Raw genomic sequence first — 22,415 nt, 5'->3', positions numbered from 1 at the left:
ATATGAAATGTCCAGAATAGGCAGCTCTATAAGAAAGTAGATTAGGAGTTGCCTAGTGCTGGGAGGGAGTTAGGGGGAGGTTAGGGAATGACTGCTAATGAATACTAAGCTTCTTCTGAAGTGATAAAAATGAGCTAAGATTTATTGTGGTGATGGTTACATATATTTGTAAATATACTAAAAACCACTGAATTGTACACTTTAAAAGAGAAAATTACATGGTATGCAAATTATATCTCAATAAAGCTGTTATATTAGAAGGAAAAGCACTTAAAACAATGCCTGATGCACGGGAAGTGTTTTACACATATTAGCTAATACTATTGGCTTGGCCAAAAACTTTGCTTGGGTTTTGCCATAAGATGTTACAGAAAAACCCAAACGAACTTTCTGGCCAACCCAATGTTATATATCAATGGGATCAAAGCAACCCTGAGAGATTATCTACTCTGATCCTTCTAAGTTACAGATGAAGAAGGTAAAGGCCACGTGGCTGACCTACCCAAGTTTAAATGCCTAGTAGTCAGTACTCAACCAGAAATTTTTTTTTTTTTTTTTTTTTTTTTTTGCATTACGTGAGCCTCTCACTGCTGTGGCCTCTCCCGTTGGGGAGCACAGGCTCCGGACGTGCAGGCTCAGCGGCCACGGCTCACGGGCCCAGCCGCTCCGCAGCATGTGGGATCCTCCCGGACCGGGGCACGAACCCGTGTCCCCTGCATCGGCAGGCGGACTCTCAACCACTGCGCCACCAGGAAAGCTCTCAACCAGAAATTTTATTCAATTTCAATCAGTATGATCTCTGGGACCCCAGAGTTCCCTTTCATTAATCTGAAAAACTGACCTTGGGTCAAAAGTTCCCATGTCTGAGAAAACCCTAACCAAATCAGTTCTCCTCCAAAGTTAAGACAGGATTTATGCTTTAAAAATAGAGTTACAGAGGGCTTCCCTGGTGGCGCAGTGGTTGAGAGTCTGCCTGCCGATGCAGGAGACACCGGTTCGTGCCCCAGTCCGGGAAGATCCCACATGCCGCGGAGCGGCTGGGCCCGTGAGCCATGGCCACTGAGCCTGCGCGTCCGGAGCCTGTGCTCCACAACGGGAGAGGCCACAGCAGTGAGAGGCCCACGTAATGCAAAAAAAAAAAAGAAAAAAAAAAAAAAGAAAAAAAAATAGAGTTACAGTACTCTTTGTGGAAAGAGCTAGCAAATTCTTATAAGAAAGTCTACCTAAGGGCGAGGGGAGTAGGGAGGGAGGGTAAGGCTTAAATGAATAAGTTATAGTGGAATCACTTCTTAAAAATGTTTTAAGGTTTTAAGGGAAAGGGAAACAGACAAGTCTCCAGACCTGTGGGTGGGATGGGTGTAAAAGACTTACAGAAAGGCTCACATGACTGTACTAAAAGGAGTCCACTGCTTAAAGCCAATTCACATCCTTAAAAGGCCAAAAAGAAAGAAATTAAACTCAGAAGGAACATTTTAAGACTGTGCTGTTATAAAACCATGGGCCACGTAACTGATAAATGATGACAGTGAGGGTGGGGAGCAGAAAAGTGTCTTTCGAACTTGTCATCCCACACAGAGAACAGCATCTCTCAAGAGAGCATCCACATCTTTCCATTTTCAGCCCCCGGGAGGTGTGAGGGTGGAAAGGCTTGGTACAGAGGCACAAAGAAGACAGCAGAAAGGGGAAGCTGAGATGACACAACCAGGATTCTCCCAGGCCAGGCTGAAGGTCCTCAGGAAGAGCTTCTGTGCGCAGGGATGAAAGAGTGAGGAAAACCCAGGGATGCCTGGAACTGGACAAAGGCACAAAAGTAAACAGCTACGTGCTACCTTCTCCCCCGCCTCTGGGAAGAAACCTGTCACAAGAGCAAGCGGGCCCCACCTCTGCCCCACTGGTTTCCTCGGCACACTGCATCCGTCCTCTGAATGGGCCCCAGTGAGCTCACCGACCCCATGACTGGCCCCTGGATGCCTGCCCCACCACCCACCCAGGTGGCTGCTCCTACCTGCCTCCCTCTGTAGCTCCCAAATCATCTCCACTTCCCTTTCTAACTTTACCTCCAAAGAAGTCAGAGAAATGAATAAAGGGGTTCAAAAGAAATAAATTCAGAGCATTTTTTAAAATTATAGAATATAGGAATTCTCTTCTCTATCACATTCAATTCATTCATTTGTCAAATATTCATTAAGTCTCAATTTTGTTCCAGACAGTAAGCTGGATACTGGGGAATTTAAATGAGGGTGTCTACTGGCAAGGATGAACAGTCAGTTTGATAAGTGCTGCGCTAGATGTATACAGGTTGCGAAAGACCTCAGGTCTCTAGTCCCCGCGGGGTAGGGAATATGGAAGGCATTTCAGTGAAGGAGGTGCCTTTGACACATCATAAGGAATAAGTTCTATATAAAAAGGCAGGGTGGGTGGGGGAGGTAAGTGACAGAAGGCTGAGGAGGTAGCACGGGCAAAACTGCCAAGCATGACAGAACAGGAAAAACTTCCAGGAACATCAAGTACAACTAGACGCAGAGCCCAGGTTAGAGGAGCTAAAATAATGCACCCTGCAAAATGGTACGACAATTTCTGCGTCTGCTCCAGTGAAACCTGCCAGAATATGATTAGTATAATACCCAAGAGAACATCACATGCCCGTGCATATAAGAATGCAAGAGGGAACTCTTTCTAACAGTTTTTAAGCTCAGCAACTGCAGAGCAGACACAAAAGCCACAAAATGTGGTTAAGCTTTATTTTAATGATATAGGGATATAACATATCATCAGCCTGTAGTGTACAGAGGTGACTTACAAAGGATAAACCTTCCTTGTTTGGACAGGATGGATCAGACAGCTTTTTATGAAGTTTAAAAATCATAAAGGAATAAGGAGGTACAGGAGAGAAAGAAAAAGGGAAAGTCCATCAGGGACTGCCCTATCCAACTGTGGACTCACAGGTACAGCCAGGAGATACAAACAACCCACTGCTTTCTGATGACCTGTGCTACTTCTTAAAATATCACAAACATAAAACCAGTTTAACTCATTCTCCCCCCCACTAACCCCCCAAAACTGGGAATCAGTGATTCAAGAATTTATTTTCTATTTTGTTCTTTTGTTAAAATTACTCTGGTTGAGTGCTCCTCCTCGGGGCTTCTGCTAAAAACTTTACCTAATGGTAGTTCATAAGGATCTGGATTATTTACAGTTGCTGCTCCAAGAAGATGAAATACAGTTCCTTGGTTTGACTCTATCAGTTCCCTCTTGAATATATTCCTTTTTTTCTTCCCTCTATGGAGAAACTCTTCTTTCTTTATTACACAGGATGAGTCATTCTTGCAGTTTTAATTCCCTCCCCATCAGTCTTAAAATAATTCTAAAATCAACTCAGTTACTACAGTGCCCTTTGCAGGAAAAGAACTATATTTTAACCATTCAAAAATAATCACTAACTTATGTGGGGTTCACTGACTTTCAGAGTTGAAAAGAACTCCAATTCTTTTTACGCAGTACTAGTATAAACAAGTACAGAAGGAGAAGCTAGACTAAGTCTAGGGTGCATGTTACCAGGAAGAAGATGAAAAGACCAAAGTTATGTTCTCAATACTACCATATTATACTAAACTCAATCTGTCAATCGATAGGTATGTGCCTATTATATACCTGGCATGGTTTCTAGGTGCTTGGGACGTATCACTAAATAAAAACAAAGATCCTAGCATTCACTCTGGAGAGGCGAAGAGGCAGCAGAATTTAGAAAAGACAGACAATAAACAATAGACATAATGAGGTAAATTATACAGCACAAATTATATAGTAAGACGATGACAAGTGTTACAAAAAAAGAGAAGAAAAGAAAAGAAAAAAGTAGACTAGGGTCAGTAATGAAGGGGGAAGGGAATGGTTACAACCTGAAATAGGGTGATCAGGGTAGGCCTCAGTTAAAACTGCAAAGACTTGAAACGTGGTGGGAAGCAGCCATCTGAGAATTGCAGAACCTGGACAAAAGCTACTTTGCCTCTTGCTGACTTGGTTTCCCCACCTTTAGAACTGAAATAATGATTCTCTTCAAATAATGGTGTTGTGGGCTTCCCTGGTGGTGCAGTGGTTGAGAGTCCGCCTGCCAATGCGGGGGACACGGCTTCGTGCCCCGGTCCGGGAGGATCCCACATGCCGCGGAGCGGCTGGGCCCGTGAGCCATGGCCGCTGAGCCTGCGCGTCCGGAGCCTGTGCTCCGCAACGGGAGAGGCCACAACAGTGAGAGGCCCACATACAGCAAAAAAAAAAAATAATAATAATGCACGAACCCGTGTCCCCCGCATCGGCAGGCGGACTCTCAACCACTGCGCCACCAGGGAAGCCCTAGAGAGTAATTATTATTTTAAGTAACATTTTAGTCTCTTGGACAGTGTGGAGGGCAATGGGGGAGGGACAAGGACAATAGTACTGCATCATGAAAACGACTCTGTAAAAGAAAATCATCTCCAGGCATTATTTCCCCATGTGGAAATAAAGTTAATACTTTGCAAACTCCACCTGGTACATAAAAACCAATGAGCATAAAATCTTTTACAATGTATAAATATATATATTTATTCACAGTGTTATTGCATTATCTATTGTTTTGAATTCTTTTTTAATTTCCTTCTATACATGGTCCAAGCTGACGTCATCTGTTTTAGATCATGCAACCCTGAAAGGCAAGAACTAGCCTACTTAACTGTTTTTAAATATCTGCATGATATGTATGTATGTAACAAATACTGACTGAACATAATTAGAAGTATCTCCTTTTTCTTTTAACATGAACCTACATTTTTTTAACCCAAACACCTCTAAGCATTTAACAAAAAGTCTTACACATTTCAAAGCACCTTCAGGGGAAGACAAGTAGTACAGTGTCACGGAACAAGGTGTACAAAGCACAGGCTTTGGAAATAACCTGCTTGGATTTCAGGACTCAGCCTAACCACATGTCAGCTGTGCAACTTTGAGTAAATCACTTAACATCTCCAAACTTGAGTTGCTTCACCTGGGAAACCAGAAAAACAATACCTAACCCCAAGGTTTTTGTGTAATGGAGCTAATGGAAGCAGAAGTACCTGACACAGTGCCTGACTCATAAAAGGTATTAAATACATGTTAGTAACCTCTTTGCCAAATCTTCTGCCCCCAACGCTGCACCCCCCATCCTGATCCCAAACACACACATACATGCACACACTTCGTCAGTGTGTAAAAAAATGTCTTGCTTTAAACTATAAGGAGAGTGTAAGAGACAGCCAGGATCTCCTTACTCCATCCCACTAGCCCTGGCAACCTCTCAGCTGTGGAATCCTTGGTTATTTCCTTTCTCAAGGAGGAGATACTATTCTGGTTTGACAGATCCTTTCCTGGACACACTCTCAGAATTCCCTAAGGTTGTTATCGTGGCTAATGGATAACAATGCAGAGGCTATGGGAGTGAATAATCACTCTCTCCCTGCTAAAAACTTCCTTTATTGACTTCTCTAACTTCCCGTTAGTACTTTGCTGCCAAATCAACCTCTTGTTCTAGGCAACTATTAAAAGTAATTTTCTTGAAACTAAAAAACACATTTAGTCTTCAACAATTAATTGCACTAACCTCAATTACTAGCCACTTAGGCTATTAGAATATTAAACTATTAGAAAATTTGCAAAATTAAATTGTTTACATTTCTACTTCCTTCTTTTAACCCTTAAAATGCAAACAAAAACAGGAGTGAAGAAAGATATCTTTTAGTTATTCCTTCTACAAGAGAATGTGGGTGACAGTAATATTAGGTAAATAAATATTTAGTGTCTAAAATGACAGCATTATCTATTCTTCATTGAAAGAGAAACTGAAAGCAATGCAATTAAATAGCTTGTTCTTGTGGCTAAGAGTTAAATGGTATCCGTTTCTATTATGTGGCAGTCTTGTATTGCTGTATCTCAAGCATAGCACCGTGCCTAGACCGTAGCTGGCGGCCAGTAAATTTTAACTGAATGAAATGAATAAATTACCATTTGCTTTTATCCCGAGGACCAACATATGACCTTTAATCCCCAAAAGATAAAACAAACGAGCCCATTATATGTGAACCACATCCACAACACCAGAATCTAAGATTCCTACTCCAAAAGAGTGGCTAAAACAACTTCTTTTTGAGGCAATTCTGCTTACTTAGCACATTATTCCCCCCTACAGTTTTCCTTCTTTTGTTTTTGCACTAAGGTTATTTGTATAAAAAGCAGAATCTTTGTTGCCTAGTAATTCATCTGCTCCAGCTGCTTGTGTTCTGTTCCCAATCAAAATTCTCGGTTTTCAGCCTCCTCATCATTTTTATAAGGAGTTCCGTGAATCCGCCAGCCTGGCTCCTTTTTCCGTCCTACAGAACACTGGGCCCCAAGCTCCCATACACTGCTCCTCTTTCTGCTTCTACCTTGGGGTTATTTATGGCTGTGCCACACATAATCTATCAGCACTCATCAAAAAGTGTCCACTGATTAGCAGAGCACCGCTGCCACCCCAGTGCCCAAATTCTCCAACTTCAAGTCTGGGCAGGGCTACCCCAAAGTCAGAGAGACTACGTGGAGAGGGTTCTAAAGATCAGAAGCTCAGTGAACGTCGCAGAAGGGTAGGTGGGTACAATTAGGCAGCTATAGTAAAATAATCCATTATTCTATCAGAGGTAGAAACATAGAGGAAAGTTGATCATCTATTATTATTGTCAATTCAGTTTAAAGCATTTTATTAATCATACATACACATTTTTCAATGTGTAATTCTCATTGTGTTCCTTTCCATTCCATAGACTTGTCTATCGTTTTCCCAGAGCTCTGTGTCCCTTATTTCTCACTGTTCCTCCAAAAAGGACAATAAACAATTTCCAAGCCACTCATCATCATAAACCCTGACATGTTAAATTACCCCCTGCTCAGTTTACGGACCACATGGGCCCATAAAACTCCTCTCTCACCAACAAACCACCCCACACAAAATTCTCACTTCCCCTTTTCCCTCCTGGGAGGGATACTTCTTAAAGGAACAATTGAACCACACCCATCCCCTTCCTTCCTGCTGGAGGTGCATCCCCCAACCCAGGACACTAGGGGGACTCCTTACCTGGAAGGCAGTTGCACTCAAAGGCGAAGTCACCAGTCTGCCGGCAGGTGCCTCCGTTGACACAGGGGGAGGGTGCACAGGGCACGTAGGGACTGTCACAGTGCTGGCCTGTGAAGCCCTGGGGGCACTGGCACTGATAGGAACCCGGGAGGTTGAGGCAGGTGCCACCGTGCTGGCATTGTCCTGGAACATCACACTCATTGACATCACTTGCACACTTCTGCCCTGTGAAGCCTGCGAGGCATGTGCAGGAGAACTGGTTGGCCACAGTGGTACAGGTACTTCCATTTGCACAGGGCTGAGACAGACAGGTATCAGTCCATTGGCACAGTTTACCTAGAGGAAAGGTAACAGAACTCAGTACTGCCCACAGAAATGAGGGTCAGCCCCATCCCACCACCCCACATCTCCCACCCAAAGGGTGACATAAGGGAGCCACTGCATGGAGAATCCCTAAGCTCTTTGAATTTTACAGGAAGCCCATATCAGAGCTTCCTCAAGTTCACCTGACAGGGCACTCTCCAGGGCCCTCAGCTGACACACAAACACTCAGTGGGTCACATGGGAGGGGGAGGGACTGTAGGTTAGTCGCAGGAAGCCTACATCAGTCCCTGCAGCACAGGATCCAGAAGGGTCTGGATCCACCTACTGTCTCACACCTCCTTGTCTTTGCATAAGCTGCTCCTCTGTTTGGAAGGCCATCTTCCTTTGTGGTTACCTAATGGGCTTCAACTTATCTTGACAGCTCTACTCATAAGTCACCACTGCTGTAAAGTCATCCTTAATGCTCCCCTCAGCTCCCCAAATCCCCACACCCTCTCCCTCACACACACACACACCCCTGCACATGCAAACATATACCCCAAGTTTGTTGTTTCCTTTTATATCACCTGTCACACTGGCAGGGGTCAGATCCCTATAGTAGGCTCTCAAATCATGTCTTTTGAATGAACAAAATGTATCGATATTTTCCAAAATAAATTATGACTAAATAGACCTCTTAGATGATAGAAACAAGTCAATATGACTTCTATTTCCCTTAAACACAACACACATGCACACGTATTCTGGGAAACATTTTGTTGATTGCGGTCTTGACAAAAATATTGCTGGGTGTGTTTGAAGGAGATACAGACTCTCTGGCTTCTTATATATGGAAATAACTAGAAGCTGTCATGAGAATAAAGGTCTAGAAAGGTAAATCTTGTGGACTCTCTCAGGTAGGAAAGTACTAGAAAGCAGCAGGAAGAAAGTACTGAATCTCAAGGCATAACTCAAAGGAATCAAAGCAGATTCTTTGAGGTAGAAAGAGAGAGAAAAAAAATACTCCCATGCTACTAGTAAATTTGGTATTCACGTGGTTTTTTGTTTTCATTAGTGTAACCTTTTTTCAAAACTAAAGATATGAGAACCCCCTGAATTTGTTAGTACTCCAATTGGTTGTCTAGATAAATACCCAAATCTTTGACCCCAGAGAAAAGCAAATAACAGTCATGACAGCTTCTCTAAAAGGGAGAGAGAGGTGACATTTGAGCACACAGAAGCGCTCTCTGCCTATCAAGAATATCAAATCAAAGGGAAAGGGTGCAATAAAAATCTGGGTACAGCATGTATATCTCACAGTGCTAAGCCTAGAGAAAATGAAGGAACCTCAATCTTTCTTCCTATTTTTTCTTCTGAGAGGTACTTACCTACAATGGAGAACAGATAAAAATGGTTACTTCTGACAACTGTGTATATCAGAGTATTTGCCTACAACTGAAACAAGAAGGTCTCTGACCTTGGTTTCCCATATATGTTTTGTACAAGCACTAACTTCCTGCCTCTGTTTCTTTATCTATGAGTGAGGTGAGCTCATACGGTCTGACGAGGTGGTATAGTGAGCTATCCCAAAACCAAAAGGGTGAGCTTGACCTGTGGTAGTTCCTAAAGTGACAGACAAGAGTGGCAGATGTGTAAGGATGATCAGAACCCTGCAGACCACCAAGAAGAGTTTGTTTTAATGGCAAAGGAACACATTTTAATTTGAGGGTTATTTCAGAGTAACATTTTAGTTCTGAAGAAGGCACTACTGTCATTTCCACCAGTCAGGATTAAAATGTGTTAAATAGATATGCCTTCCCTTTGCCTTGTGGAGCCAAACAACTCGAAACTGACAATCAGGAAAAAATTATTCTCTTAACCACCAAATCTCTTCAGTGACTCACAGTATCAATGCTGTCATAGTCATGATGGAGATAACGGATCATCCTATATATCTTCTACCCGTAACAACACCTTTTAATGAAAAACCAGTAGAACAAGTATTCCAAACTAAATGGTCCAGTCTAGTTTTCTGAATATGTCTTTCATTTTTTATTAGATTTACGGAATTGTTGATATAGTGGGGGACAAAATGATGGCTTGTTCTCCTTTTCTCGTCTACCTTCATAAACACGTGTGGTTCATTCTGAATAAAGCTCAGACCCAGCTTTGAAGAACCCACAATATAGTCAGATGAGAGACATGTAAAAATTAATTACAATAAAATGTGACACATAAACTAACAGAACATAGAGACTAACTGTGTAAAGGAATCATGAAAGGGTCGCTAAGAGTTTACAATAACATTGGGCAATCCCCAACTGTAGGAAAGGGCGTTCCAGGCAAAGGGGTGTGCAAAAGCATGGAGGCAACAGGAAGCATGACATTTTCAGGAAATGATGAGAACGCTGGCGTCACTAGAGCTAGATGCGTGTGAGGAACTGAGGCTATAAGAAGATGTAAGGCCTAGACTGTAAGGGCTACGCGAGCCATGTAAAAGAGTTTGTACTCTGCAGACGATGAAAAGTCACTAGGGTGGTAAGCAGGTGAGTTTGTGAGAAGATCTGCATTCATGTTAAAGATCCATGGTAATGTGACAGGTGGACAAGAGGGGGAGAAAGTAAAGGCAAGGAAACCAGGTAGGAAACAACTGCAGGAGTCCAGGTGAGAGATGACCTGGACCTCACCTACAGAGGTCTTTAGAGGTCACAGAGCAGAAGAGAAAATGGAGAGGAGTAGACAGGTGAGACGTATCTCAGAGATTAGACGGGGTGACTGAGTCTAAGTGGGGTACAGAGAAGTGAGAGGGAGTTTCTAGTTTGGAGTATTTGGAGTGCACATTGGTGCCACTATGATATCAACATGTTGAGTTTGAGGTACCTGTCGAATTTCTAAGGATAATATGCAACGGATAGTTAGAAATATGAGCCTGAATGTCAGGGTTGGGGTGGAGCTAAAAGGATGACCACGAGAGGCATCAGCAAGGGATGAAGATGCTGAGAGTTGAAGAAACTGGAGATAGCGAGATTCCCTGGGGAAAGCTGTGCTATGACTCAAAACGGGGCTCAAAACAGAATTCCAAAGAACACAAAAATTAAATGCATGAGGACAAGGATAAGGCAATGTAGAAGCAAATGGAACAATCAGTTTAGAAAGCCCGAAAAGCCAATGCCCTGAATGTCTGGGGAGAGGAGATTTCAAGGAATAAGTTATCGGTAACACGAACCACTTTTCTTCTGGTGATAGTGAAGTAATTCTGATCCCCAATCCTGATATATATTCTTCAGGCAGTCAACTACTTCTGAGTATCTGACCCTTTTTCTTTCTCTTTCTCCCCTTTCAAAAGGAACTGAAGGATAGTTGATTGGAACATTCCAGTCCTTACCATAATGTTAAACATGTACCAGAGTTGGGGGGACCCTAAAGAACCAGATGACAGTTATCTAAATGATGCTAAATAAAAGTACCTGCTGAGAATGGGAAAGTATGGCCGTGAGTCGCATTTGTTACCTGTAAAACCGACTTGGCAGGTGCACTCATAGGTATCCCGGCTAAGCACGTGGCACTTGCCTCCATTCAGGCAAGGGTGAGACCCAAAGCAGGGGTGAGTGGTCGAGTACTGGCAGTCCTCGCCTATGAAGCCCGGGGCACATCGGCATGTGGCTTTCCCCAACATAGCCTGGGCCACACACGTCCCACCATTCTGGCAGCGGTTCTTCTCACAGGGGTCTCGATGTTGACAATATTCTCCCAAGAATCCCTCTGGGCATCTGTATGGAAAAGAGAGGAGTCCATGAAAACTCCTGACTTCTTATAAGTCCCCAAACTTACAAGATAACGCAGTCCATTCAAGAAAACACGAGACTGTAAATGGAGAAACCCAAAGGTACAACTGTAAAACTGACTCACTTTGGGAGAAGAAGTGTTTAGAGTACTTAACTGCATACTCTCATGTCTTTTTGAGTTTTGGCAGGTGACAGAATATCAGGTGGGTGACCCAGCATGGTCTGCCATGGCCAGTCAACATGACCCTTATTCAGAGGCAAAATACAGCCATAGCTTTTTTCATGTAGATGCAGGCTGGTATGCTGTAACAGCACCTTTTTGTGCAGCATTGTTGATACTTGTCTTTAAATTCATTAACTTTCTCGTTTTGACTAAGTCAATTGATAGAATTAAGACATTCACATGATAATGTATGGACTGAGCCTCTTATCCTCTCCAATTTAAAATATATAAAATCTCTCTCAAGCATTGAGAAATAGTAAGTTCTACTTTTGTTGTTTCCACTGAGACATCAGTTGGCCTATACCTAGACTTCTGGGTTATGTTCAAGGGGTTGAGACTGTGATAAAGAAAAAGGAGGTACGGGAATGGGGAAGGGTTCAAAGGGGCTTTACAGAAACTTAAATCTGTTAAGATATTAGTAGCAGGCAGCTTTCCTAACCAAAAAAAAAAAGCACAGAATATAATTAAAATAACATTTAAAATATCTAAGGTACCATACAAACACCAAAGTGAAGAAGGGAAAACAATTCAAGAATAACATTCTATAACATTTTCCACACACTGTGTTGAGGAATCTTTTTATATGCCATCCATTGATTCCTAAGATACACAACCATCCCAAATTGTGTGTAATATTTACGACAGTTTTCTCTAAACACCATAAAAAGGCATGGAAAGTCTCCATTTTCATAATGAAGAGGTTGTTCAAATGGGACCTCTAAGAAGCACTTAAATGGAACACAAAGTCTTTGATTCTAACTATACATCTTGCCATTTGGCTGTAACCCAGATATTCTGGTTCAACCTCTTTCTCCATTTAACTTTTTGGAGGATAGAAAACTAACTGCAAGGCTGTTCCACCGTTACCTCGAAGATAACACATTTAAACCAATGTGTTTAAATCCTAGCACATCTTCCGATGCTCAGTCACTATGTTCTGACCCTCCCAATCACCCAGACTTGAAGCACTGGGGTCCCGTCTCACTCCTTCTCGTCTTTGCCAACAATATCCATGATGTTTTATTAGCCACTGGTTGACCAGGTGAGGTCTTTAGAGGTCACAGTTTTGAGAAAAGGAGAACCAGGTATTTGGGAACTAAGACAGTACATGCCCAGATGAATTACACAGTAACTAAAATGGCTGGAGGAGGAAGCAGAGCACTGCCACTGTAGCAGTAGCTACAGTGGCAGTGATGTAACTGACCCCAGCCTCCTCACCTTTTCCCAGAGCTCTAAACAGTAAGAGTGGCAGAGCCAGGAGCAGCTGGAGCTCTGAGCATCCTCATGAACAGATGAAGCTAGAGAATAAGAGGCAGTGAGGAGAGGGCACAGCAGTGAAAGCAAAGACTGGCTGAAGTTTCCAGTGAGGAGTCTGCACCTCATACGGTGAGAAGGCCCATTTGGAGTCCTGGTGCCATGACCTTGGACAAGTTATTGGGTTGGCCAAAAGGTTCATTCAGTTTTTTTCCATAAGATGGCTCTAGTAGCACTTAGTTGTCTTTAACTTCATTCAAAACAATTTTGTTAGACTATATTGTGACAGCTGTCATATCAGTGTACATTTTTTAAAAAACTTATCAAAATTGGTGAATTTTTGTGTAGCCATTTTAATACTGAAGATGGAAGAAAAAGGCAACATTTTTGGCATATTATGCTTTATTATTTCAAGAAAGGTAAAAACACAACAGAAACGCAAAAGAAAAAGAAGATTTGTGCAGTGTATGGAGAAGGTGCTGTGACTGATTGAACATGTCAAAAGTGGTTTGCAAAGTTTCGTATTGGAGATTTCTCGCTAGACGATGCCCCATGGTCAGGTAGACTAGTTGAAGTTGATAGTGATCAAACAGAGACATTAACTGAGAACAATCAACGTTCTACCACGCAGGAGACAGCCGACATACTCAAAGTATCCAAATCAAGCACTGAAAATCATTTGCACCAGCTTGGTTACGTGAATCGCTTTGATGTTTGGGTTCCACGTAAGTTAAGTGAAAAAAAACCTTCTTGACAGTATTTCCACATGTGATTCTCTACTTAAACGTAATGAAAACATTCCATTTTTAAAACAAATTGTGATGGGCGATAAAAGTGGATACTGTACAATAATGTGGGATGGGAGAGATCACGGGGCAAGTGAAAGGAACCACCACCAACCACACCAAAGGCCGGTCTTCATCCAAAGAAGGTGATGTTGTGTATATGGTGGGATTGGAAGGAAGTCCTCTATTATGAGCTCCTTCCAGAAAACCAAATGATTAATTGCAAGTACTGCTCTCAATCAGACCAACTGAAAGCAGCACTCAACAAAAAGCGTCCCGAGGGGCTTCCCTGGTGGCGCAGTGGTTGAGAGTCCACCTGCCGATGCAAGGGACACGGGTTCGTGCCCCGGTCCGGGAAGATCCCACATGCCGCGGTGCGGCTGGGCCCGTTAGCCATGGCCGCTGAGCCTGCGCGTCCGGAGCCTGTGCTCCGCAACGAGAGAGGCCATAACAGTGAGAGGCCCGCATACCGGGGGGGAAAAAAAGTATCCCGAATTAGTCAACAGAAAATGCATAATCTTCCATCAGGATAACACAACACTGCCTGCTTCTTTGATGACCAGGCAAAAACTGTTACAGCTTGGCTGGGAAGTTCTGATTCATCCGCTGTGTTCACCAGACTTTGCACCTTTGGATTTCCAATTATTTCCGTCTTTACAAAATTCTCTTAATTGAAAAAATTTCAATTCCCTGGAAGACTGTAAAAGGCACCTGGCACAGTTCTTTGCTCAAAAAGATAAAAAGTTTTGGGACGATGGAATTATGAAATTGCCTGAAAAATGACAGAAGGTAGTGGAACAAAAGGGCGAATATGCTGTTCAATAAAGTTTTCGGTGAAAATAAAAAATGTGTCTTTTATTTTTACTTCAAAAACCGAAGGAACTTTCTGACCAATCCAATACTTAACTTCACTATCAGCTCTCTCACATTTTAAATAGTTAATAAAGCTACCTGCATCGTGAAGCTGTTTTAAGAACTGAACAAAATCAAGTATGTGAAAAACTTTATAAATATGTAAAAGTTTTGCAGATGAAAAACATTTTTTCTCTCTTTGTACTTATTGAGGAAAAATATAATGCTTTATTCAAATCACAGCTTGATTTTATAACAGAATAGGTTATTTGCTGATTATTTTTTAAGTAAAGGAGCAAAAATTGCCAACGTAGCATAGGTAAAATTAACCCTGAGCTATATTATTAAAAGCATTTGCAACTTATTCAAGATATCTGTTATGGATGACGTTAGAAACTGCGACACAATTCTCATTCACAGTGACAGTCCTCTGGGCATTAAGCCTGGCTAAGACCTCTCGATTCTCCCACACGGGAATTCTTTGCCTTGTAAATAATGGCAAACTTTTAAACCTGGGTGGGCTTTGCCCAGCTTTGCTTCCACCACCTCCCCAACACTATCATATGGCATCTGCTCAGAGAATGCAAACTCATTCAAAAATGAGCTTCATAAACATGTAATGAAAACGTAAGGTTCCCAGGAAAACAAAGATGAAAATAATATGCAAGATTCTGAAGCCAAACAAACGTATTCCTGAATTATCTATTACTAAGGTTTAATCTACATTGTTGCTTCCTACCAGTATGAAAAAATAAGTTTCAACTAAGGTATGTTTAAGAAACCAGTAAAAATAGAGGTGGTAACTACAGCTTGTGGGTCTACTCTGACCCACTGCTTATTTTTTATGGCTGGAGAGCTAAGAACGGTTCTTACATTTTTAAATGGTTGAGGGAAAAAAATTTTAAAAAAAACAATAATATTTTACGACATTTGAAAATTATGTAAAATTCAAATTTCAGGGTCCATACATAAAGTCTTATTGGAACGCAACCATACTCGTGCATGGAGGGATTGTCTATGGCTACATTCGCACTACAGTAACAGGGTTGAGTAGTTGTGATGAAACGATATGGCTCGAAAAAGTGTTTACTATCCGGTGCTTTACAGAAAAAGTTTGCCAACTCCTGACTGACAGAATATCTGAAGCCTAATTCTATGTATAGCATCCAACATGCTTATTAATAATGATGTTGATGATGAAGAAGAACATTCTCATATCAGTTTCCACAAAGAATGTCACATTCATTCATTCATGCAACAAGCATTTACTAAGTGCCAGGCATTGTTCTAATGCTAGAAAATCCTTGAACTCGTGGAGTTTAAATTCTAGTAGGAGAAGACAAAAAGCAAAATTAATAAGTAAAATACATAATTTGTTATGTGACATTAAGTGCTATGTAAAACAATAAAACAAGAAAGGGGCAAAGGAAGGGAATGAACTGGGGATAATGGAGGTGGATAAGTGAGGTATTTCAGTTACAAATAGGAAAAGCAGAAAAGGCCTCACTGAAAGGCACATTTGAGTCAGAACGTGAATAAGGTGAGGGACTAGCCATACAGGTATCTAGGGAAAGCACGTTCAAGGCAGAGAGAACAGCAAACGCACAGGCCCTTAAATAGGAAACAGTCCTGGCATGTTTGAGGAATAGCCAGGAGACCTCTGTGGCTCCACCAAAGGGATTAAGAAAAAAAAGTAGCAGAAAATAGATTACAGCTATAACTGGGAGGCAGATCATGAGGGGTCGTCAGGCCACTGCAAAGAAGGATTTAGGGTTTTACTCTAAATGAGATAATACTTAGATATGATGTACAACTGATTTATTCTTCTGAAGTCCATGTACAGAAAACACGTCTTATTTTTATGGGAAACTAGACCCATTGTTGGTATAATAATAAAGACTTTCTTATTTAAAATGTTCTAGAGGGTTAGACATCAGCCTATTCCTTTACCTTAAAACATGTACAAGTCTCTTTTTTTTTTTTTTTGGCGGTATGCGGGCCTCTCACTGTTGTGGCCTCTCCCGTTGCGGAGCACAGGCTCCGGATGCACAGGCTCAGCAGCCAAGGCTCACGGGCCCAGCCGCTCTGCGGCATGTGGGATCTTCCCAGACCGAGGCACGAACCCGTGTCCCCCTGCATCGGCAGGCGGACTCTCAACCACTGCACCACCAGGGAAGTCCTACAAGTCTCTTTTAACCTACATTTTTCACTAAGCCTCATTTCCCTTTCCAAATTCTTCCTTCACAAATAAACTTCTATAACTGTAGCCTAATTTTACAGCTATTTTCCCTTTCTTTTCCATTTATTTGTTCCTTTGCAGTAAAACCTTCATTCTACTTATGTAGAAACTCTGTCCTAAGAGCAATGACTTTCCCCTTGTCAAGTTCAATGGTCTCATCTGAGATTTCTTCATAAGGAAATTCTCCCTCTTATAGGAGGTACTGCTGACCATGCCTCCATCACCCCACTTGTTTTACATTTGACTTTTACGACTCCCTCTGTATCTCAAAGCTTGGTAAATTCTTAGTCTAGATTGCTGAATCCTCTTCTCCTTCTTCCCCATCAATTTATGGCCACTTGAGGCTTAAGTCTGGGCTGGACTACCCTTTTCTCTCTTAGGCATTTGTTATTTTTGTTATTGTTCATTTTGTTTTAAGCAACTACCTTCATGTATACAGCTCCAGTTCCACATGTTCAGTTTACTAAAAGTCATCTACTTACCCTAATATATCCTGCCAATACTTGACACTAAACATTTCAAAAGTAGGATTATATTTCCATGAAACTTTAATGCCTCCATTTTCCTAAGGCTTCCATTTACAATCTCAAAAGTCATTTTCGGTTAATCCTTTTACATTATATACAACTTATGAACATGTTCTCATGTCTTGTTAACTGAATTCCTACAGTACTCATCATTCCCACGCACTGTTCCCTTTCTGATAAAAAATTCTGATCATCTTAAAAGCCTCAGGCCAGACATCTTGTTGCTGTCTTTTTCCCCACTTCCATCCATCCTTGTAATAACAGAACCTTGGGATTAAAGATACCCTAAGGTAATTTCTACCCAAAGAGATAATTCTTTCTAAAATATCCCTAAAAGACGACCACAGCCTCTACTTGAATAAAAGTAGTTAAGCATGGTGTCTGAGAAATAGAATTTAATAAATACTTGAAGTTATTTTGTTCCTATTATTAAAAGTACAGATACTAGAACCAGATTACCTGGATTTCAATCCCATGTACTCTATGAGTGATCCTGAGCAAGCTACTAAGCCTCCTTGTTGTAAAATAAATTTCATAACAGTGCCTACCTTGTAGCGTTTTAAATAATTGTAAAGCACTTAGAACAGTAGGTAGCACATAGTAAATGCCATGTATTTGTTAAGTAAAATAAAATTACTGGCTCACTACTTTAACAATAGAACTCTCTTCAGTGTGGGTGGATCCCCATGTCAGGAAGCTCTTTCTTTCTGATGTCTTCAAATTCTACCTTCCTTCCTAGGTATGTATATACCAAGAGGGATAAAACATAAGTCCACCAAAAATCTGTAAAGAATGTTCAGAGCAGTATTATTCATAATAACGAAAAGTAGAAACAACCCAAATGTCCATAGCTGATGAATGGATAAATAACATGTGGTATATCCATACAATGAAATATCATTTGCCATAAAAAGGAATGAAGATTTGATACATGCTGTGACACAGATGAACCTTGAAAATACCATGCTAAGTGAAAGAGGCTAGACACAAAAGGCCACGTATTGTGTGATTTCATTTTTGTGAAATGTCAAGAATAGGCAAATCTATACAGATAGAAAGTAGATTAGTGTTGCCAGGGGCTGGGAGGAGGGGGAACTGAAGAGGGACTACTAAGGAGTAGAGAGTTCCTTTGGAAGGTAATGAAAATGTTTGAAAATTAGATAATGCTGATGGTTACACTTAACTGTGAATATACTAAAAACCACTGAATTGTACACTTCAAAAGGGTGAATTTAATAGTATGTGAATTACTGTTGGTGGGAATGTAAATGGGTGCAGCCACTATGGAAAACAGTATGGAAGTTCCCTAAAAAAACTAAAAATAGAGTTACCATATGATACAGCAATCCCACTCCTGGGCATATATCAATATCTAGACAAAACTCTTTAATTTGAAAAGATACATACACCCCAATGTTCACAGCAGCACTGTTTACAACAACCAAGACATGGAAGCAACCTGTCCATGCCCATCAACAGATGAATGGATAAAGAAGATGTGATATATATGTATATACCCATACACACACACACACACACACACACACACACACACACACACACACACACACACACACACACTGGAATATTACTCAGCCATAAAAAAGAATGAAATAATGCCATTTTGCAGCAACATGGAAGGACCTAGATATTATCCTACTAAGTGAAGTAAGTCAGAAAGAGAAAGACAAATACCATAAGATATCACTTATATGTGGAATCTAAAATATGACACAAATGAACTTATTTACAAAACAGAAACAGACTCACAGACATAGAAAACAAACTTATGGTTATCAAAGGGGAAAGAGAATGGGCAAAGGACAAATTAGGAGTATAGGATTAACAGATACAAACTACTGTATATAAAATAGATAAACAGTAAGGTCCTACTGTGTAGCACAGGGAACTATATTCAATATCCTGTAATAAACCATAATGTAAAAGTATATATATATGTGTGTGTGTGTGTGTGTGTGTGTGTGTGTATAAAAAACTGAATCACTTTGCTGTACACCAGAAACTAACACAACATTGCAAGTCAACTATACTTCAATAAAAATTTTTTAATTAAAAAATTTTTAAATAGTATGTGAGTTATATCTTATTTAAAAAAAATAATTCTGCCTCCCTATAATTTCCACCTGCTGGCTATGCCTGTCTTCTAGAACAAAACGGAACAAGCCTTCCGCTTCTATTACACGTGGCCCTTCAAGAATTTAAAGATTGGACTTCCCTGGTGGCGCAGTGGTTAAGAATCCGCCTGCCAATGCAGGGGACACGGGTTCGAGCCCTGGTCTGGGAAGATCCCACATGCTACGGGGCAACTAAGCCCGTGAGCCACAACTACTGAGACTGTGCTCTAGAGGCCGTGAGCCACAACTACTGAGGCCACGTGCCACAACTACTGAATCCCGCGCACCTAGAGCCCGTGCTCCGCAACAAGAGAAGCCACCACAATGAGAAGCCCATGCACCACAACGAAGAGTAGCCCCCGCTCGCCGCAACTAGAGAAAGCCCGTGCACAGCAACAAAGACCCAATGCAGCCAAAAATAAATAAATTTTTATATATTAAAAAAAAAAAAGAATTTAAAGATAGCTATGTTGACTCTTCGTTTTCTTTTTTCCAGGATTCAATGCTTTGGACTATTCCAGACTTCCTCACCATTTTAGTAGCTTTCTGATGCTTAAGATAACAATAGTAATAATAATAACAGTGACCAACATTTTTGAAGCACTTACTATGTATTATGTATTTGCTAAGCATTTTATTTTTATTACTCCCTATAACAGTTATGTTATATTATGATCTCCATTCTGTATACGAGGACCTTGAAGCTTAGAAAGATTAAGATTTCAGAGCTACAATATATCAGAAGCAGGATTCAAATCCAGGTATGACTCCAGAGCCCACCTACTTCAAAACTGGGCTATCCTGCCTAGCCCCAACTAGATGATTCTAGTTCATCAAAAACCTCTTTAAAAGGTAGGGCCCCAAATGGAAAAAAAACACCTGATACATATGTTCTTACCACTATGGCATAGAGCTGGACCATCACCTCCTGTGATCTGGACACCGTTGTTTCTAATATTGCAGCCTAAAGTGGTGTTCACTTTTTTAGAGGTCACAAAATCCAGTCAGTTAAAAAGTCCATATTTTTTTCACATGAACTATTTTTATGCCATATTCCTCCCATCCTATGTTAGTACAACTTGTTTTTTGAACCCAATAATTGGACCTGTAATTTCTTTCTTTTTTTTTTTTTTTTTTTTTTTTTTTTCGCGTTACGCGGGCCTCTCGCTGTTGTGGCATCTCCCGTTGCGGAGCACAGGCTCCGGATGCGCAGGCTCAGCGGCCATGGCTCACGGGCCCAGCCGCTCTGCGGCATGTGGGATCTTCCCGGACCGGGGCACGAACCCGTGTCCCCTGCATCGGCAGGCGGACTCTCAACCACTGCGCCACCAGGGAAGCCCCCTGTAATTTCTTTCTTTTAAATTCACCATGTTGAATCTTTACCCCAAGTTTCCTTGACGGAGATAACTTTTACACTTTATTCATATAATTACAGAATTTCAGCACTGCACCAAACCTCAGAAGTCAACTGGTCTGAACCCCTATTGCACTGATAAGGACACCAAAGCTAACTGACCTGCCCCAAGTTTGTCTGCAAATATAGAAATTTCCCCGAGTTTTGCATCATCTACAACTGTATTTCTATCTTTACCTAGATCCTTTATCAAAACATAGACTATCACTTAACTGAAAGTATTCTACGAAGTCTTGCCCCAAGACCGGTAGCCAGTCAGTCAGCTCTATCATCTCAATTACCCCAGCATCCTGTCCACACCTCTCCATTAAGGGTAGCCAGAAAATTGCTCACTGAAAGAATGATCCTTCTCAAGTATAATTTTGATCATGTCACTCTTCTGCTCAGAAACTAGCTTTAGGGCCCAGCCCCTCAAATCCTTAGAATCTATGACCTACTTGTCTGCCCCACTCCTACCACCCGTCTTACTCCTCAGAGATCCATAACTTAAGCACTCCAGATTATTTCCACATTCGTGTCTACTCTTCCCTATATAAATATCTTCTTTCTAATCTCCATTTTCATCATCACATTTTCCCATCTGATAATGTCTCTAATTAATTTTCCTTTCGTCGATCCTTGCTTCAGAGACCTGCTCAAAACCTATGTCCAATTATTAAGCTTTCTCCACACCATCTCACCATCTCACTGATCAGATCATCTCTGATCTAACAGTAGTTGCATTCTATGTTACATGCTACATAATTTCTAACAGTGTGGCTCTTCTTCATTTATGCCATAATTAGGTCTTTCCTGTGCCTCTCTCAAACTCCTATTTGATATTTTTTTTGTGAGAAAGGGCATATCTTCAGACCTTGGCCCAGGTGCCTTGAATACCATGAACACCTGTGTTGCAAAAACCCCTCCCAACCTCACACTATGCTCTGCCTGGTAGAACACAGGCCAAGGCCACCTTAAGAATCATCCTGAGGTATAAGATTATCTCTCACACCCCAGGAGGCTAAGCAGAATTATGAACATGGGAAGAAAGGGGAGAAACGGGTGAGACAGCCAGAAATAAAGGGCCCCTGTTTCCTAAAGCAGGAGACCTTTCAACTTTGCAAATCTCTGTTCAACTGTAATACAAGTACACCATATACCCTGTTAGTCTGAGTGGGAATTAAGGCTCTCCACTGAAAACAGGAGCTTAAATAGCCCTTTTCTTGAGATGGCTCAAGTTGAGTTTATTATCCAAGTTCCCTTATAAATCTTTAGTTCTATTAGGTTATTAGAACTTCTATTAAGTTCTATTAAGTACAATTTTTGGAAAATAGCCTAAATCTTGAACTAAAGGTGTATATAAAAAATTTCTAAAAGATAACCAAAAAACTCTAACAGCTGCCTTTTGTTCCCAAAACAATATGAACGCCCGCCTCTCAACAGGGAATTTATCACTTATTTAAGTAGTATTCTCAGTGACTTCCTCCTAATCTCTTCCTCTCTCTGGAACTATAGTCTCTGAAAGAATATAGTTCACAGAGGAGGCTGTGAGTACAGGAAAAGTTTTGGGGGGCTTTTTCCCTGTAAAATAATTTCACAAACTAATCTGAATACTTATCAGCTCCATACAGATATATTCATGCCTTTTTCGGAAAAAGTCTGCCATTTCTGACACAAAGAGGTCCACTCTTTCATTGTTACTGTTCAAACACACACATGGCGAATGAGGTGAAGGGGAGGGATGGAGGAAAGAAAAGAGAGAGGAAAACAAGGGATTCCTCCAAATGGAACTAGAAAACATT

At 41.2% G+C, this 22,415-nt stretch overlaps 1 protein-coding gene across 2 annotated transcripts in view; it reads right to left on the bottom strand.

Moving 5' to 3' along the window:
* The window catches only part of NOTCH2 (notch receptor 2), a 178,058-nt gene that overhangs the window by 83,155 nt on the left and 72,488 nt on the right, over positions 1-22,415 (bottom strand). For both annotated transcript variants that reach the window (XM_004263258.4, XM_033436698.2), the window contains exons 3-4: positions 10,931-11,190; positions 7,118-7,453 (exon numbers count right to left, since the gene is read on the bottom strand). In XM_004263258.4, the coding sequence (XP_004263306.2) occupies positions 7,118-7,453; positions 10,931-11,190 (596 nt within the window). The remainder of the gene's footprint in view (positions 1-7,117; positions 7,454-10,930; positions 11,191-22,415) is intronic.

Source organism: Orcinus orca, chromosome 1 (assembly GCF_937001465.1).
Source record: "Orcinus orca chromosome 1, mOrcOrc1.1, whole genome shotgun sequence".
In the NCBI taxonomy this organism is placed as follows: Eukaryota; Metazoa; Chordata; class Mammalia; order Artiodactyla; family Delphinidae; genus Orcinus; species Orcinus orca.
The sequence above is the reverse complement of the archived record's forward strand: the minus strand, read 5'-3'. Positions and strand labels throughout refer to the sequence as shown.